General features: G+C 40.0%; 1 protein-coding gene across 3 annotated transcripts in view; it reads right to left on the bottom strand.

The window, feature by feature from the left end:
- Positions 1–324: 324 nt before the first annotated feature.
- Positions 325–18,634, bottom strand: part of TAPT1 (transmembrane anterior posterior transformation 1) — a 65,543-nt gene continuing 47,233 nt past the window's right edge. The window contains exons 8-14 of one of the 3 annotated variants that reach the window (XM_082389302.1): positions 16,641–16,721; positions 14,061–14,170; positions 12,577–12,636; positions 12,122–12,190; positions 8,699–8,775; positions 5,384–5,544; positions 325–2,557 (exon numbers count right to left, since the gene is read on the bottom strand). In XM_082389302.1, the coding sequence (XP_082245428.1) occupies positions 2,340–2,557; positions 5,384–5,544; positions 8,699–8,775; positions 12,122–12,190; positions 12,577–12,636; positions 14,061–14,170; positions 16,641–16,721 (776 nt within the window). In that variant the 3' untranslated portion in view covers positions 325–2,339. Of the gene's footprint in view, positions 2,558–5,383; positions 5,545–5,757; positions 6,072–8,698; positions 8,776–12,121; positions 12,191–12,576; positions 12,637–14,060; positions 14,171–16,640; positions 16,722–18,634 lie in introns of those variants that run through there. The other 2 variants (XM_082389303.1, XM_082389304.1) reach the window with 2 other exon arrangements.

Below are 18,634 nucleotides of genomic sequence, written 5' to 3'. Positions count from 1 at the left end.
TGTGCCTCAGATTTTTTTTTTTAACCGAAGTACTGTCTTAAACTTGACTCCCAGATGTGAAAAGCACATGGTGTGACATTCAAATAGCTGCAAAATGAAGTACCTTAATTTGCTGAGAGATATTAAATGGTCTATGATCAAGACCCAGCCTATTTTTTTTCTCCAAAGACAAAAATCAAACATTTTTCTCCCATTAAAACCAAAAGAATAATTCAAATTAGACAGTCCTGTCACTTGTGAACTGGAAGGAAATTCTTATTATAGAGTGGGAAATTCACTCCACTGAATATAGTAGTAAATATTATTAAAATAAATTCAGTGACCTTTTTAAAAAAGATTATAAAATTGAATTTATTGAGTTTCACACAAGATGCACTTATAAAATTAGTACTGAATGCCATTTTAACAGAAGAAATGAACATCATTCCAAACTCCCAATATATTCTGCCAAAAAAAGATCTTCCAAAAATGACAGCACAGTAACAGAGTAATTCAAGCTGAACTGAAAGATATTCCCAAATCATATTTTTGCTCTGATCAGGGCTATGTTTGGCAAAGTTATCCCCAAACTATTCCCATTCCTCGTGGACACTGTTCCTTACGTTGGTGAAGAGAAGATGGAAAAAAGAATAACAATCCTAAAACAGGCCTTCATTGAAACATACACAAAACAATTTAAAGTCTTTCATTTTTAAGTTAAAATAATTCCTGGTTTCACAAAAGCGTTTCTGTACAATTTTCTTTTTTACCCTATTGAACATTAATTTCGATTTCTTTAGCTTTAATGCAAAACATTAAAATCCACTTTTGTTTTTCAGAGGAACAAGCCCAAAGCATTAAAGCATGCTTTTTCACATTTCACCCAGGAAACAGACAAATCAGCTAAAATTTACCCTCTGCACATCACATGCTGGAAATATCAGCACAAGAGCTGAACTTTAAAATGAAAACATCAAAGGAAGTTAACAGTTAACGGTTAACACCTGGACATTCTGAAATTAGACCCTGTAAAATTTTTATAAAAGTGCAGAAAGGTTCCTCAAGGTAAAATGTGGAAAATAACCTGTCCTAGGACGTGGGCCACAAACTGGTAATTAAGCAGAAATGGAATACTGATGTCAAACAAAACCAAAAAGCACCTTTTGGCTGCTGTTCCCAACATTCCCGCACAAACACCTGTCCACACCCAGGCAGACACCTGAACGCCCCGAACACCCCATTCCCTTCCCCCACGCAGCCTGCCCAGCCCGGCGCAGGCGCACGTGACGGCCACACCTCCCCGCACAACACAGGCCCGCCCAGGCGCAGGCACACAGACAGACCCACCCACGCACTCCAGAAGCCGGAGCAAGATGCTGCCCCATCCGCTAGAGGATGGACTTCAAAACTGTTGCTTGGAAAACCCACTTGAAGTCGACACCTTTGAATTTTGTATGTTGACAGTTCTTCAGCCTGTTCAACACCAAATCCTTTCAACTGTAACAGTTTAGGAAGCAATTAATTAGTTTTAAAGTGAAACCAGTTAACTATACATTAAAGTTAACACTGCTCTGCTTTCTCAGTATAAAAAGTGCCTTTCTGTAAGGGAATTCCTATTTTATCCACTGCAATGAAACAATACACAGCTCACGTTTTGCTGTAGAGTAAACTGAAAAATTATGAAACATTTTCTCAGTGATGCATAACCTTCATTAATTAATATTTTTTAAATAAACTGGCTTAGGGTCTTTTTTTCCTCTATAAAATGCTACTATTCATCATGTCTTATTTAAGGTAGCTTTTTATTCTGATTAATTCAGGTACATCTTCAAAGATTATTCTGGTGGTAAGAACACTTATCTTGACTTAAGTTTAATTACTATTATTATTTTTAATGGTTTGGCAGATGAAGTGACGTTTGAAAACTGTGGAAACAGAGTGAGGCTGGAAAGGGAGCATCGTGCTAAGAGCTTCTCAGTTTTCCAGGTATATCCTTATACTGAAGAGGACGCACGTCAAAATCCGCTCTTCTGGAAGCACAGATTGACAAAGCAAAGTGATGTCTGTGCTGCTCCTGTCGGGCCCAGAGAGACTCTGCCGCTTTGCCAAGCAGGAGGAACTTTTCCTAATCCGTCAAGTTTTCCAAGGAGTCAAGGCTGGAGGTCACTGTTGGCTGACTCACGTGACCTGACCTTCAGCCAGAGCACATCACTGGAAGAAGGACACTAAGATTTGCTTTCCATTAATAATTTAAGTTCTTAAATAAATATTTAAGTGCCATTTTCAGCATCTGTCTGTCCTGGTAGCACAGCATCTGCTGTCCCGGGACTCTGCATCTTTGGCACACGCAGCTACAGAAATCAGTCAATTCGGTTTCCACAAATTGTGAACCTGTCTATCTCTAACAAATCTTTCTTTGAGGATCTGTGTTTTAATTCAGAGTTTTCTTGCGTTATGTCCTTCTCGTCACCATCTGGAGTTGTCAGAAACTGATCAGAATTGCTTGTCACAAGTAGTGGTATGACATTTTCCTTTTGATGAAGAGGCTGGCTGGTGACCGAAGCAGACAGGTTTTCTTCTGTGGAAAAACAGATTCATTTAATTAGAAAAGGGTTTCCCCCCAGCTTATAATAACCACAAGCTTACCAATATAGTGGTACTGAAAAAAAGTGTGGATTATCCATGCTTTTGGATAAAGCGAATAACAGCCAAATAGCAAGTTGTATAAGCCCCAGAGTTTATAATGAAACTCAGAGGCTACACTATTTCTGTTTCCTCGTCCAAAATTTTATATAAAAGCTATTACGTGGATCATGTCACACAAATAACACTGTTACCTGATTTTGGAAAGATCAGAACTCCTATGTAACAACCCTCCTCCTATAAAACCAATAATAAGATTGTTGCCAGAGCTGAAAAATTAACATTGATTCCTAAACCTAGGACATCAGGGCTAAGTAGACTCTAATCCATTCCACCTCTTATGTGTAGTCACATTAGACATAGTCAGCATTTCATGTCCAGGAAGTCGAAATCAGAAATAAAAACAAATCAATGGACAAAACCTCTAATGTTTATTTTGGGCCATGGGGATCCTGAGCCTGGCCTGAGGAGCAGTGGTCTGGGGGCCTGGACCCACCAATCTCTGAATCATACATTCAGTCCTTGTAAGAGCAGCTTCGTCAAGGTAAGGATGACATACCACAGATGGTACATATTTAAAATGGATAATCTGATGAGTGCTGACACATATATACACCTGTTGAAACCACTGCCACGGTTGAGACAATGAATACATTCATCTCTCTTGGTCGTCCCTCCCTCCTGCTGTCCTTTGCTTCTTTTAGAACATGATGGACTCCACGCTGTCTTGACAGCCAGCCGCTCTTTTCATATGCAAATTGGGCCTGAGCTGCCCGACTGGCAATATCTTCCTGAATGGTCTCTGGCCAGTGGTCTCCTGACCTCCAAAACATCCTAACCAGACACAAAGGCACTCGCCCAAAAGGCACTTCTTATTACAGGGCTCTGGATCCAGTGAACTTGAACTGCAGTGAGTGCTACAGGTTTTATCCCCTCTTCAACTGGAGGCTTCTTGAAAGCAAGACCGATGGTTATTAGTTTCTTAATGTGTTGAAGGAGCCTAGCCTAACAGAACACACATGGACCCATTATGAACTATCCAGGTAGCTGAAACAAATGCAGTCCCATATTACCAATGGTACTTATATGTTCTTTAAAATTAAAAATTATTTTCAAGTTAATCACAAGTTTCTGTTCTACTTTAAAATAAAGCATACATGACGAGCATGGCTCTCTCTTCAGACTGGCCTCTGGCCCAGCTCTAGTCTCATCTCTTATTCCTTCCAGAACAAACTCGACGCTTGGAATACTGACCCACTAGTTCTCTTCTTTTTCAGGCCTCCACGATTCAGTCCATGCTGGTCCCTTTCCTGACGTGCCCCGATCTTCACCTGGGCCTATTTCTTCTCACCCTTCAGGATTTAGTTCAGGCGTCACCACCTCCAGGAAGGGCCCCTCTCCTGTCCCCTCCACGCCCCTGTCTATAACCTCACTCACCAATTTGGATTATCCACTTTTGTTGTCTCCCCTGTCAGTCTGTGAGGCCCTAAAGCATGATTTATTTACCTTTGTATCTCCAGCATCTCATATACTACCTGTCACACACATTGCCCCGGTTCTTCCTCCAAATCTTCCAGGCCAGAAACCCTGGACTCATCCCCAACTCCTCTCCCACGGCACAACCTCACTGGCAAGCCCTGGGCTCCTCCTAATCCACCAGAATCTGGTCAGCTTGCCCGCTCGCATGCTCCCCAGTGGCCTCCACCTCTGGGCTCACCCTTCTTTTTTTGTTTTTTTAATAAATTTATTTTATTTTTGGCTGAGTTGGGTCTTTGTTGCTGTGCGGGGGCTTTCTCTAGTTGCGGAGTGAGGGCTACTCTTCCCTGCGGTGAGTGGGCTTCTCACTGCAGTGGCCTCTCTTGTTGCGGAGCACGGGCCCTAGAGCACAGGCTCAGTAGTTGTGGCGCGTGGGCTTAGTTGCTCCGTGGCACGTGGGATCTTCCCAGACCAGGGCCCGAACCCGTGTCCCCTGCATTGGCAGGCAGATTCTCAACCACTGCGCCACCAGGGAAGCTCTGGGCTCACCCTTCTTGAGGTTAATTTCCACAAAGACTGAAAACAGTCCTTTTAAAATGTCTGCTGGATCGTGTCACTCCTCCGCTCCAAGCCCTGCAATAACCCCTTCACACAGGAAAAGCTGAGATCCTCACGAGAGCCCACAGGGCCCTGGGTGACCCGGAGCCCTGGGCAGCCTCTTGGACCCCCTTCCAGTCCCTCCCGATCCCGGGGCAGAGGCTGTCCCCTGACACGCCAAGCACGTTCCTGCCTGGGGCCTCCGGACGCATGGCCTGTGCCTGGGAGGCTCCTCTCTGGAAGGCTTGGTCTCTGCCCGGATGCCGGCTGCTCACGGCTGGGGAGTGCCCCCAACCCCCGTCACGGTCCCTCTCCTGAGTCTGCTTTAGTTTTCTCCACAGCACTGACAGCCACCTGCCGTAGTGCACACCCACCCCCTCTCTCTCCCCGATGATCCAGCTCTGCCTGCCCCCCTGCTGCATCCCTGGACCTGTCAGGTAACAGGTGCCCAATAATCATCTACCGAACAACCAACGAAGGAGTGAAAAAGCTCGGAGCGCTGCGTTAGGGGCACCTGTGATGAGATCCACAGCATAAACATTAAAAATTGACAGCTAAGCAAAGTGAAATCCAATCTTGAAAGCATTGCTAAACGTCGACTGAACAGTGATCTTTTTATTAAGTAGAGTTCAGACAATTAATTCATTATAGAATGATTCATAAAAGTGATAAAAAGAACCAAACCTACCTTGAGAGGGTTTACATTTATTTTGTGATTTACTGGATGGTTTGCTGGGAGCGCTGGTTGGGGGAGGGTTAAACAACTTTTCTTCCATTTTGGCTTCCTTCACGTACTGGCATGATTTTCCCAACAGGACAATGCTGTTCAGTACTTTCAGAGATATCAACCTAAAACCGGAAAGAAACAACCAACCACTGCTGGAGTCCCTCTCAGTCACTGGGCAGGCAGAGGGGAGGGGGAGAGAGGATCACCCGGGCGCCGCAGGGCCCAGTTCCTTATGCAAAACCCGAGTTTCTGGAGGCTTCTTTACCACGGGGGACCATTTTTGAAAAACTCCTTAGTTCTCATTATAAGAAGAAATTATACTTAGAAGTCTCACCTGGTTCTAAATTGTTTGACATTTATTCTTTTATTACAAAACAAATACATTTAGCAAATGCAGATGAAAAACAACAACAAAAACTTATAATGCCACACTTCAGTACAAATCACTGTGACATGTGGCATATTATCCTTCAGTCATTTTTGCTCTGAATGTACGTCTATTCATACTTCTCACTGTCCAGAAATGGGGTCTCTTCAGAAGGCAGTAGGGGATTGGAGTTCAGAGTGAGTGCAGAGACTCCAGGGGCCAAGCGCTTGAGTTCGAATCCTGACTCCACTGCTCAGGACCTGTGTGGCTCTGAGTGAATCTCTTAACAGGTTAATCCATAAAGGAGGTGATTTCAGTAAGGTGCTCAGAACAGTGCTGAGCACATAGAAATGCCAACAACTTTTGTCATTTTATTACCATCGTTGTTGTTGACATGACAATACATCATGAATATTCTCCAGAACCGCTGGTGTTCCTCAATGACGTTATCTTAATGGTCTCACAATGCTGCACTATATTGGTTATCATATAACAGAGCCCCTCAAAGCCCTTAATTTCTGGTTACTTAGGCTATTTCTAATATTTTGCTTCTATTAAAAAGTTTCTGGTTAGGAAAACTCACGTTAAATCTGTGTTTCCTTAAGATAAATTCCAAAATACATAATTACAGAAGTGAGATTTCTAGGCCAAAAGGTACATAACCTTTTTAGGCATCTGAAACAAATCTGGCAAAAATTCTGAAAAAAACTCTTCACACTGGTATCGTCACACAAATAGGGGCCCTTAAATGGCACAACACCAAGGACCTCACGGCCAGTTCTACAGTGAGTGAAGACGTGGGTGGCTATTCCTTAGGCCTGATATGAAATCCAATCCTGGCAGTGACACGGAACTACGCCATTAGTGAGGGGAAGTCCGAGGAGGGGCGTGGAAGGAGGTCAAACAAGAAGCAAACAGGCTTCCTTCACTCTCCCCGGCCTCCCCACTCCCCACTCCGGAGCACCGAGGGCCTCACATGGACCCAAGGCTGCAAGGACCTTCCGCGTGCGTGCGCCACTCTTCCAGGTTTACCGCCAGCCCCGACTTCCCCCGCCCTCCTTACTCAGCCCTTCCACTGCTTCCTTGACACCACTAGGGCATGTCTAGTAGGATCTCAAGCTTACAAAACCCAAACAGGACTCTCGATTCCAGCCCCAACCCTCCAAAAAATCCAAGGCGAACCAGCCCCACGTATCTGTCTTCACCGGCTTCCCCATCACAGTGGACGGCCAGCCCATCACCCTAACTGCCTGAGCCCCACACTCTGTGATCACACTTGATGCTTCGTGTTCCCTCTCGCCGCACATTCAGTCAATGCATCAGCAAGTCCTGTACATCTCCAGCTTCAGTGTATCCCTAGCTGACAGATTCTTAGCACTCATTGCCACCATTCAATTCCAGCTGTGGTCACCCTTCCTGGGAACGACTGGAACAGCTTCCTGACCTGGCCTGACTTGTGCTTCTCTCCTTGCTACACTCCAGTCCATTCTCTGCATAACAGCCAGAGTGGCCCTTGCAAAAAGCCAGATGGATCTAGCCCTCTTGTGCTCGCAAGACTCCAGTGGTTCCCCTCCCTCAGAGCTGAAGCCCAGGCCCTTCCCGGGGTCTGCTGGACCGCCGGCCATCCTTGCCCACGCTCTCTGCCTGGCAGGGTGGAGGTAAACAAGGAATGATACTAAGAACTTCGGAGGGCAGTGTGAGTATTTGTGCCACGGAAGGAGGATCTCACGTTTTTTAATGGCAGTAACTGATGAAAGTTACCTTAATACAGTAAAGCATTTCTATGTTCATTCAAACAGTACATGGTATACAATCTGATCAGAACCACATCTTGCTTTGGGCATCACTGACATTGGCCGTGTAGCCTGAAGGCGGCACTGAGGGTGCGGAAAGCTTATTTGTAACTCACATACTTGGTGGAGACGGTGAACACTGACCGCTCCTGGGCTCCTGCGTCAGACACCTCTGGAGCACCTGCCGAGTCAGTCAGCAGGCAGACAGCGGTGTAGAAAACACTCAAAACGTGGAACCGGAAATACCCAGATGTCTCTAGAAAGCGGACCTCGTCCCAGAGGCAGATTCTGGGTGACTCTCTGGCTGAGGTCACTACCGTTACGCTTATCCTCTCCTCACTTTCTCCTCTCGAGATACTCAGTTCTGACTGCCGCCCAGAGAACGGCTCCTGATGCGCCACCCGATGCGCCACTGCACGTGAGCACAGGGACCAGGGATGGGGTCCCTTTCCGCTAAAGTAAGTAAATCTAAAGCTAGGCGGGGCTACTTTATCATAAATTCACGTCGTGAAAAAACTAGCTGTGGCAAAAATGCCTTTTTTATATTATTTTCTTCATACCGCTTATTACTATCTTAAAGTATTTTAGTTGTTTATTTGTTACCCTTTGTCATTCCCAACAAGATATAAGCCGCATGAGACCAACAAATCTGCAGATAAAAGTTTAACCAGTCACAGGCAGAGAAATGATACATTTCTGCAACTCCTTTGGGTTTATATGACATAGGCCTAGAGCATGCTAAATAATCAGTATGATAAACATAGTAGAAACAAAGATTTTTTTAAAACATAGAACAATATCTGATTACAATGGCAGATTTTATCATAAAACATGGGTGAAACTTAAGTCCTAGGCAGAAAGGGCTTTAAGTGATTTCACTAAAAGATTAAAATTAAATCTAAAGTGCTATTAATGCTACTACCAAACAGCATATTTAATTTAACTAGAATTTAACTGAGTCACAAATACATTTGGAGATACATGCTGTCAAGGGAGACCCCCAAGACAGTTGGGATGGGCATATTGTTATGATTTAGCTGCTATTAGCTTCCATCACATCTTGCATTTATACTTTACTGTATAACCAAAAACATATTCAAGAATGGTTAATCTTACCCAAAATAGAAGAGTATGACACAGGCATAAGACAGGATTCCTTGCACTTTAATTGAGCTTGTTACAACTCTGATGAGCTAGCCAGAAAAAAACCAAAACAACAAAACACATAAACAAAACATACAAACACAGAGTTATTAGTTAATATTTAAATAAAGATTTCTCCATGCAGATTTTAACACTTTGGGCACATACCTGTGGCCTTTGTCTAAACTCAAGAAAGCAGTTCTAGTTTTGTTGATTCATATCAGAATCTGGCTGCTTGTGAAAGCTTCTGTGGTAGATTTGGATTCTTTAGACAAATCCAGGATGTCTGTGGCTAATGCCACGTTCAACTGCTGACTCTAAAGTCAGACACTGTACCTAGTTCATGAATGACATGTTTACCTGTACTTATTAACAGAGATGCAAATCAGCTGACTTTTAAAATAAAAATTATTCTGGAAGATACAAATGAATTCATCTTGCTGCATGTGTCCCTACCAGAGCTAGAAGCATTTAGTGGGCATTTCCCTCGCTCCTGCTTTTTCTGTCCTTTTTTCTTTGACTCTCTAAGAACCCCCAATGACTTGCAGGGGGAGAGAGAAAAGGGAAACTTAGGGGGTTTGTACTGTTTAAAAAAACTAAATACTATTACAAAATTAATTACTTAAAGGCCAGAAACGTTCTGCCTCTTTTGGATAGTTATGATTAAACACCTATTTTCTTACTTATCTCACAGAAACATAGGAGTAACAGCACTATCCTTGGAAGTTTGCTGAATAAATCTGGTGGGATCTGTCGCTGGAAAACGTTTACACATTATAGGTTCAGCTTGATAATAAGCCCACATATTAGGGTATAGGGGGACTGCTATGTGAAAATAGAAAATCAGGGAAAATAACTGACCTTATCTAGTAATGTTATCATCAAATGGAAGGGTCTCTAAATAAATATCATAAGATACATTTTAAATGACATTTAAAAAATGCTTTTAATAAAAGAGCAATTGGGAGAAGACAGACAGAATGGACTGCCATATATTCAATAAAATTTCACGATGAGGAAAGATATGGAAGTCCTCATCTCTGTCACAGTCTCTAATGGGGAAATGACCCGTCGTACAAACATTTGTGACGGAAAGTAACATGGTTCTAGAATTTTATTCATTAATATGAAAGGCAAACCAATGATCACATTCAAGGCTTAAATGACTTCATTTTTACCCAGTACATTATTAGGTAACTTTAAGATACACGTGTCCCAAGTCCAATTTCCTTGAGACCTTAACATGATTTATTTTACTTTTCTTGGATATGAATTCATTCTAGGACCAAAAGTAACATTTACAAGGAAACACTGCCAACTCTTGGCCTTAATTAAAGAATTATCTTAGTTACTGAGGCCTCAGCTTATTCTTCAGGGCCCCTAGATTTCTACCAAAGCTAGGGTGTCGCTCTGGCACTCTGTGAGAAAAGCGCTGCAAAAGAAAACCTGCTGGATCCCCGCATAACTACATAATCCCCTTTGAAACTACAGGAGGTTTCCCAGAAGTGTTCTGCTAATCAATTATTAATTAAATTTAAATCTTTTTGTATAACAACCATAAAAACTTATTTAAAGAGTAAAACAAACACTGAAGAAAAATCTAAAAAATCTACTAGTTTAAAAAATTCATACTAATTATGAATCGAGTTTTCTGGCAAATAAGTTACTAGATAAATAATTATTATTTGGCAAAGCAGGGACACACTTAAATCCAACCACTTAACCAATCCTTTAAAAAAAAATAAAGTCAGGCAAACTAGGTTTATTCTCACACTGTTGTATACTTTCTCCAGTTGTAGAAAACAAGTGTAGAAAAATTTTAAATTCTATTTCATCAATCTCTTAAACCTTTAACAAATAATTTTACTCTTGAAAAATTTTCTGTTTTTCCAAAATTCTAGGAGCTCCTATTCCCAAGCAAAAGAAAGCCAAATTAGTTAGTATATAATAAAAACAAGCTCCTGATACAACTGAAAACATTTAGGATGTGGTTATTAGAAGAGTCCTGCTGAAGTTTAAATAACATTAAATCTATTCATCATCCATCCTCTAAAAAAAAGTTAGGCAAGCTGGTCAAAACTACAGTTAGTATAATCTACAACTTCTTTATACATCTCTTAGTTAATTTCTATGGGACTCTGCATTGTAAGAGAACTTCAGATGTCCTTTGACAAAAAGATGGTTGCATTTGTTTTGATATGAGAATAGGTAGCCAAAAAGGAATATAGGGACTTCCCTGGTGGCGCAGTGGTTAAGAATCCGCCTGCCAGTGCAGGGGACACGGGTTCGAGCCCTGGTCCGGGAAGATCCCACATGCCACAGAGCATCTAAGCCTGTGCGCCACAACTACTGAGCCTGCGCTCTACAGCCCACGAGCCACAACTACTGAACCTGCGTGCCACAACTACCGAAGCCCACGCACCTAGAGCCCATGCTCTGCAACAAGTGAAGCCACCACAGTGAGAAGCCCATGCACTCCAACTAAGAGTAGAGCCCCCGCTTGCCGCAACTAGAGAAAGCCCGCGTGCAGCAACAAAGACCCAACACAGCCAAAAAAAAAAAAAAAAAAAAAAAAACCCAAAAAAGAATATAATCATACATAAGTGCAGCCAGCAAATCTTCTTAATTAACATTATTACAGCCTTAATTAAATATTATAGTAACTATATGCAAGGCTGTTCTGAGCAATTCATTAAAATATCAGAAGTTGACTAATTTTTTTGGTTGATCTAGTAAATTTCAGTGCTATTATTTAAAAATATATATGATATTTCCTGTGTATAACAGTAGAAAATCTCTTTGTAAAAACTTCGGAAAAAATTTAAGAAGTAGTGCTTATAATGAACATAGAATATTTCTTCATTTGTGCATACCATATTTATTTAATCTATTTCATCTGTTGCCAAATTTTTACTACTATAAATGCCACTGCAATGCATAACCTTGCCTATAAATCATCATGTGCCTTTTATAACTATTTTCTTAGGATAAATTCCTAGAACTGGAATTACTTCATCAAAGCATAATACTGTCACAGTGCCCTTTAGAAATGTTGGATCAACTTATACTTCCACCAATATGTGTTACAGTGGCCACATCAATGCCTACCACTAGGTATTTCCACTCTAAAAGAAAAATCGTTGCCAAATGAATAAGCAAAAATGAATACTCTCCTTGTCAGGAAAGCCATTACATAAAATAGAGCCTTAATATAATTTACCTATTGGATGGCTCAAGATCCAAAAGGAAAATACTATAAAACAAAATTTCCTTCTAAGTCATGTACCTTTAATTTTTATATCAAGTCCTTTTAAAACAAACTTATTGATAATCCATTTATTAATATTCTGTAATGACAGTCATCTCGTCATAAAAAAGGGAAAAGTATGGACTTACTAAAACAGCGAGTGGGAGAGGAATAAACCCCATCCTCCGTGCCACGGAATCACTGTAATCAGTATATGCCTAGACAGAGAAAGGAGAAAAGGATTTACGGGATTAAACAGCATTTAAAAAGTACAATTCACTCATCACCAGCAAATGTTATAAACAGGTGAGGCTGTGAGCAAGAAGAGAACCTAGCACCTATAACGTAATTTAGTAAAATGATGTGGCAATCTAAATGTTCATAAGAAGTTTAAAATACAAAGCTGCATAACTGTTACAACACTGCAGAAATCATACCCTATGTAATGTTACATATTAGTATTATTTTTATTATTTTGTAAACATTTAGTGTCGAGAACAGAGATAAGTAGGAAGTTTACCTAGCTTTCCCTTAATTAATATCCCATGCTAAATTAAACCACTGTTCAGTTAACTTCAGATTATGTCTTTAATATAATACTCACATTTTTCTGTCGACTGCTAACAAGGTCAAAAGCAAGGCTGGCTCTATATTCACTGTAGACCTAAAGACAAGTAAGAATGAAATATTAAGTAATATAGTGCAAACATACAACGTGGAAAGATTTACCTTGTAGATAAGATGTTCAATAACTAGCCAGGAAGAAGATGCTAATAACTAAGTGACATCTGGGTAGTTTTCCTCTTATTCGTTTTCCTACAATATGGGTAAAACATAGCCTCAATTCCCCCAAATGGTAAGTTCACAGGCTTTGTAAAGGTTTCTCTTAAAGAGGGATAAATATTCAACGATTATGATCCTGAGAGTTTAGAATTTGGGGAGGAGTGGCTATTTTAAGTAGTGTAAGGCACAGAAAATAATTCTGAAAATTTAAATTAAATGAACACTTTAAAAAATACTATTACTGTATATCTAATGATAATGATGCCTTCTTAGAAAAATGAATGGTAAACATGATATAAAGCTGAATTCGAGAACACAGTTATGAAGGCACTTGTAAATTGTCATTTCCAATAAAAACTGCACTAAGTATTCGAATCAATCCTATTAGTTTTGACTTATGTTGCTGAGAAAATGATCCCATGAAAAGGAATTCTTGTTTTGAGGAAGCCAAGAGAGTAAAGGGTAAAATTACTTTATCAGCGTTTTGCAAAAAAGTGCAAAATTATATTTTATTCAAGTATATTAAAACATTCAGAAACCCAATAATCCAATCATCACATTATAGCAGCTGCAACTGCATTACATTTTAAGTCTTTGCCTTTTGAAATAAAACAATAAGCATCAGAGTAAGACAAAGCACAACCAAACCAAACCTAGATAACTGGTGAAATTACTATTCATTTTGGTCCTGAGGTAGGAATGAGGACCGCACTAGAAAACTTGCCTACGTTTTGTTTACAAGCCTACAGCCCCATTTCTATTTCTGGAAATTCTATAGAATACCTGGTTATAATATAAAACAAATCTCTCAAAGTTCCAGCAAATGCTTTCACTAGAAAAATATAAGGCTCTTGTCTTCTAGGACTTCTCAGAAACCTATTCATAATCACAGAAAAAGAATCAATTTTTAAATATAAAATATTAAACAATCTAGGCAGAGAGAGAAGTTTTGATATCTAATGTTTTAAATAGAAACAATGTGATTTTTAAACTGTTTATGTAGACAGATTATGATGGTTATTAACCGTTTATAATGGTTTTGAGTTAGTGACACCCTGATCTCAACTACTGGTCAATCTATACCTCTACCCAAATGTATGGAACCAGAACTGTTTAATATTGAAATAATGTACTTTCAGTAGTACAATTATTTTTAGAAATTTAAAATTATAATTCTAACTTTAAAGTAGTAGTACTTTTCTATTTTCTTCATAAATGCAGTAAACTTAAACTTGCTCTTCTACAACTTTATAATATTAACCAGAAGTCAACAGCAAACACTGAACTGCTTATTAAAATACATACATCTGCAGTAATGTCATTGAACTTTGTGATAAAGGCATGTTTTACAATATCCACAGCAATTTCTGATGTAACCACCATACAGACATCTGGAAACAACACCCAGAGATGATCTATAAAGTAGGGGAGAAGAGAGACAATTAAATCTCTTAATATGAACAAAATCCATAATATCCTATCACAGGCTACCACAGAAACCTGCAATCTCCACAGGGCAAAACTATAATGTTTTCAATAAGTGATAATAGAGAACCAGCATTCAATTAATTATCAGAAGAGCCATATTTTATCCAGATAAAGGATAAGTCATTCAACAAGTATTTATTCTGTGCTTCCTCTGTGCCAACCCCTATTGAAGCGGGCACAGTGGCGAGCAGAGCCCCTGGCTCCCTTCCCGGACCAGCACGGGAGGACTGGTGGGATGGCCAACTAAGCAGGCTCCTTGGAAAACTCTCTGGCTGCCTTAATGTGATGGTAAATAACTACTAGGAACATGTGCTGAAGTCAACTGAACAAATTCTTTTCCCTCCTTGATCACTAAGACTTAAAGATACTGATCAATCATTTATTTCACTGTCATACAGACGTAATTTGTCAGATTTGCTCACCTTTACCGTATTTATTAAAATGTCAATTCAGTACCAAGTACCTGACCAAAAAATGCCAACAGATAACCTCCTTAGACCTTGAAGAAGGATATAAGAGTGGGACAGAGCAAGAAAAGGATCAGAATTGTTGGCAGGGACCTGTAGCAATCCAGCACCTGGGCAGCTGGAAGGTGGGGTGGAGAGAGCACAGCTGGGGTTCTGCCTGCTGACAAGACAAGGCAGTCTTAGGGAGTTTCACATCCTGTTGAGGTTTGGGGAATCAGGGAACCTCTTTCAACAATAAACTCTGCCACTGACTGGCTAGATGATGCTGGCAATTACCTAAGTTCTAGCTTCCTCATCTACAAGATAAAAGTATCTACACTTCACCATTATGAGAATTAAATGAGACAATGATGTAAAGTGCATAGCAATGGGCCCAGCATACAGAAAAGCTTGTACTATTTTTATGTTGTTCATCATCTTGGGAATTTAGGGTAAGCTTCTGTAAGTGGTATTTGGTTTAAAAAATTTTTTTTAAAAACCTAAAAAAAAAAAAAACAAAGAGTGAAAGAATGATGAATTTACCAACAAAGAAGTGTTCCTCTTATCATACTCGCAAAGAAAACTAAGATAACTTGTTGAAAGTCAAGTACAAATGAGAACACGACTTTAAACATCCAGTTGTCAGCAGGTTTAGGGATTACTGTCCTGGGGCGCAACAATACCGCTGTTTCGGGACTGCTGATCCCACATGGGCTCTGCTGGGACCAGCCACACTCGCCCGTTACTGCCTCTCATGGACATCCTGTTAGCTGACTTAGTTATAAAGCAAGAATCCAGCTATGCAGAGAATCTGGGGGTGGGTGGGTGGGGTGTGTGTGTGTGTGTGTGTGTGTGTGTGTGTGTGTGTGTGTGTGTGTGTCTGTGTGTGTGTGTGTGTGTGTGTGTGTGTGTGTGTGTAGGAGGGGCTTAGCTACCACAGGTCAAGTAGCCTTTGGATCTATTCAGATGAGACGTCAAGCCACTGTTAAGATATACCATTTGATTTTATGCTTTCTACAAGAAAATAACTCCTGGAAATATATTTCCAAGATCATATATCTCATTCTACATCTGTTTCTGATGTTTCACACACACCTGAAAACTAACAAGTTATTAAATACCTATAACATGCACAGCATTGGGGGTATTAAACTGCAAAACATGACCTCGATGCTTAAGAACAAGGTTATACAGAAATGTCAGACGTAAAAAATTCTAAATTACTTGAGATACCTGATCATTTCCCACCAAGCTGACTTCAGCACCACCAGACTGCGTTCTAATTACCTATCTATTTCTTCTATTAGCTTGTGATTCCTATGCACATCTTAGTCCTTCTTACCTGTGCCAGTGCCCAGCACATAACATATACTTAGTGAATGTCTGCTAGCTGAATGACTGATGAAAATTCATGGAATCTCAACAACTTCCTTGCCAGCCTTGATTCAGAGAGTGTAAGTAACAAAGTTTACTGCTTTACATTATATTTCTTTAATTTATCTTTATTCAAAATGCTAATTCATAGGCAGTGAATGAGTAAAAGATAAATTTTAGGAAAGAGTAAAAGTTCTTCTGGTGAACCCGTAAAATGAAAAAGATCTGACTGTATTTAGATAACCACAGCACACAACAGTTAGAAAAATCAGCAAAGAGGCTTGGAAGCTGCAGTGCTCGACAGGGTCCACTCACCCACTGGGTACACAGCTCTAGAGATGCTGTGTGGCTCACGGGAAATGACGGGCCAAACACTACGGCCCGTGGTCTGGCTCCCACCAGACCACAGAGAGCACACTCAATCTGTCCTACTGGAACGGTTATTTCCAACACCCAAAGAGTTGAACAGCTAAAAATTTTGAAGTTTTCTGCAATATTCATTTTATTCCATGGAAGAGAATGATTTTTGGTTCAAGAGTAAAATTGGAAGGCACCGTATTTATTAAGAGTTACTTACCTGGATTCCAAGAAAATTGTTCCATGTTTCTTAGACAGACTATTAGCAAAAGCACATAATTTGTGAATCGTTCTTTAATATCTGAAAAAGAATTTAACATACAAATAGTAGATATATAACAAATTGTATATAAATAACAATTATAGAGTATGTATCTAAAATAACTTTTAGTCAGAGCATGATGAAATTGTAAATGTGTGTAAAATTAATATATTATAAAATATATATAAAATGTCTGTAAAATTATATATAGGGTGGTGCTACGTTGGTAAGCCATCTACTTCTTTCACCAACATAATTCTAGTATGGAAATTCCAGTTTTCTACAGACTTCAAAAAATATTCAAGCCATCAATCTGCTCATATTGAGTCAGACCGCTCCTATGGTCTTTGGGAATGTAAGAAAACTGTTTTCATTTTATAGAAGAAGAAATAATAGAAGAGTGTAAAATATAAGACTTTGGGTAACATAAAACCCCTGCTTCCCAGACTATTTCCGATCTGGTAAATAGTAAGTATACAAGTACCGACCTGAGGAATCCTTCAGCTAAGAAAGTGCTAGTACTACAATAGCATTACTAAGGATATATGTGGAACTTAGGGGAATAAAACAAGCAAAAAATTAGGTTTCATGATATTTACCGAAAGTTACTAAGTATTCTGAGCTTAGTCTGAATGAATTTAATAAAAGCAAATAAGTAAATTCCTGCTAAAGGCTAGTTTACACATTTCACTTTTGAAGCTGTTATCTTCATCAGAGCCTAAGATACTATGTAACCAAAAAATGGAATGAAATAAATCTATGTCTGTGGTAAGTCTGGTACATCCATGTGTTGCGTCTATGCAATGGTAGGGCTGTGGCTAGAAGCCATCACGCATATAGTGCCCATCTCAAAAGCCTGTATACATCTGTCATTTCCCTAATAATCTAATATCTCAGGAATTCAACTGTGGGACCCCCTGTAGCCCTCTGCATTTCAGTTTCACTCTGAAGTCCTTCCTGGGACTGCTTTGTTCTTCCTTTCTGATTTCCACCTTTCCCTGTCACTCTAGAGCAAATGATTTGGACTTTTATTCTACAGCTAAACCTTGGCCTCTGTAAGTGAGCTGGCATTTTCCATGTGTCTTCTTCCCTAAATTCCTGAACTCTCTCTAGTTAGTAGCAGTACCTCTTTTCTAGGGTAGCTCGGCTCCTAGTCCCTATTTGTGAGGAGGCTGAGCTGTACCTTTACTTCTGCAAAGGCCAGGGGGCACAATTTGCTGTTCTATTATGAATCCATAGCGTTTTTTCTTACGAAATGCCACGTTCTGGGGTATAAGCTCACAGCACGGTGAGTCTCCAGGGGAAGGGCACAGGCGTGCCCCCTCGAAGGGCACTGCAGACTTGCAAGGAAGCACACTGTGGAGTGTAAAGCACACATGTTGTGACTAGTTCTAGATCACATTTTCAACTTATTCTGTGATTTCAAAGGGGAGTATAGGTTAAAAGAAGCTGAAAAAAGCCTGTCCTAGAATAATTTCCATCATAATCTAAATAAAATGTATTCCCTGCTACTTATGTATAGTTAACTGTGGGACTTAATTCATGGGACTAATTAAATTTGTCCATGTACTTTCAGTTGTAATTCTGTACAGTTATTCACAGAGCTGCATCTATATGTGTGCTAAGCCCTTTGGATTTCTAATGTCCATCAACAAATTTAGCGAAGAAATGTACTTATTTCTGACCTTTCCACTTTCCATGATACTGAGTTGGTTCACTGCAGAATTATCTGGAAAGAAACTGCCTTGTGAAATTTCAAATAGTATTTGAGATAAGCCAACATAATTTTTATGAAGTCTTATATAATAAAACAAAAACAAGAGCAGTGTTTAAATTAATCATATCTGATTCTTGGACACATGGTAGCTGCCGGCATAGAGGAAACCTATAATCATTTCAGTTCTAAGAATACTGATAAAAGGGGAAAAACTCCATTTTATTAGGGGGATATT

The sequence above is a fragment of the Balaenoptera borealis genome (assembly GCF_965194805.1).
Source record: "Balaenoptera borealis genome assembly, chromosome: 4".
NCBI classification, from domain to species: Eukaryota; Metazoa; Chordata; class Mammalia; order Artiodactyla; family Balaenopteridae; genus Balaenoptera; species Balaenoptera borealis.
Note: the sequence above shows the minus strand (reverse complement) of the source record. Positions and strands in the feature narration are given on the sequence as shown.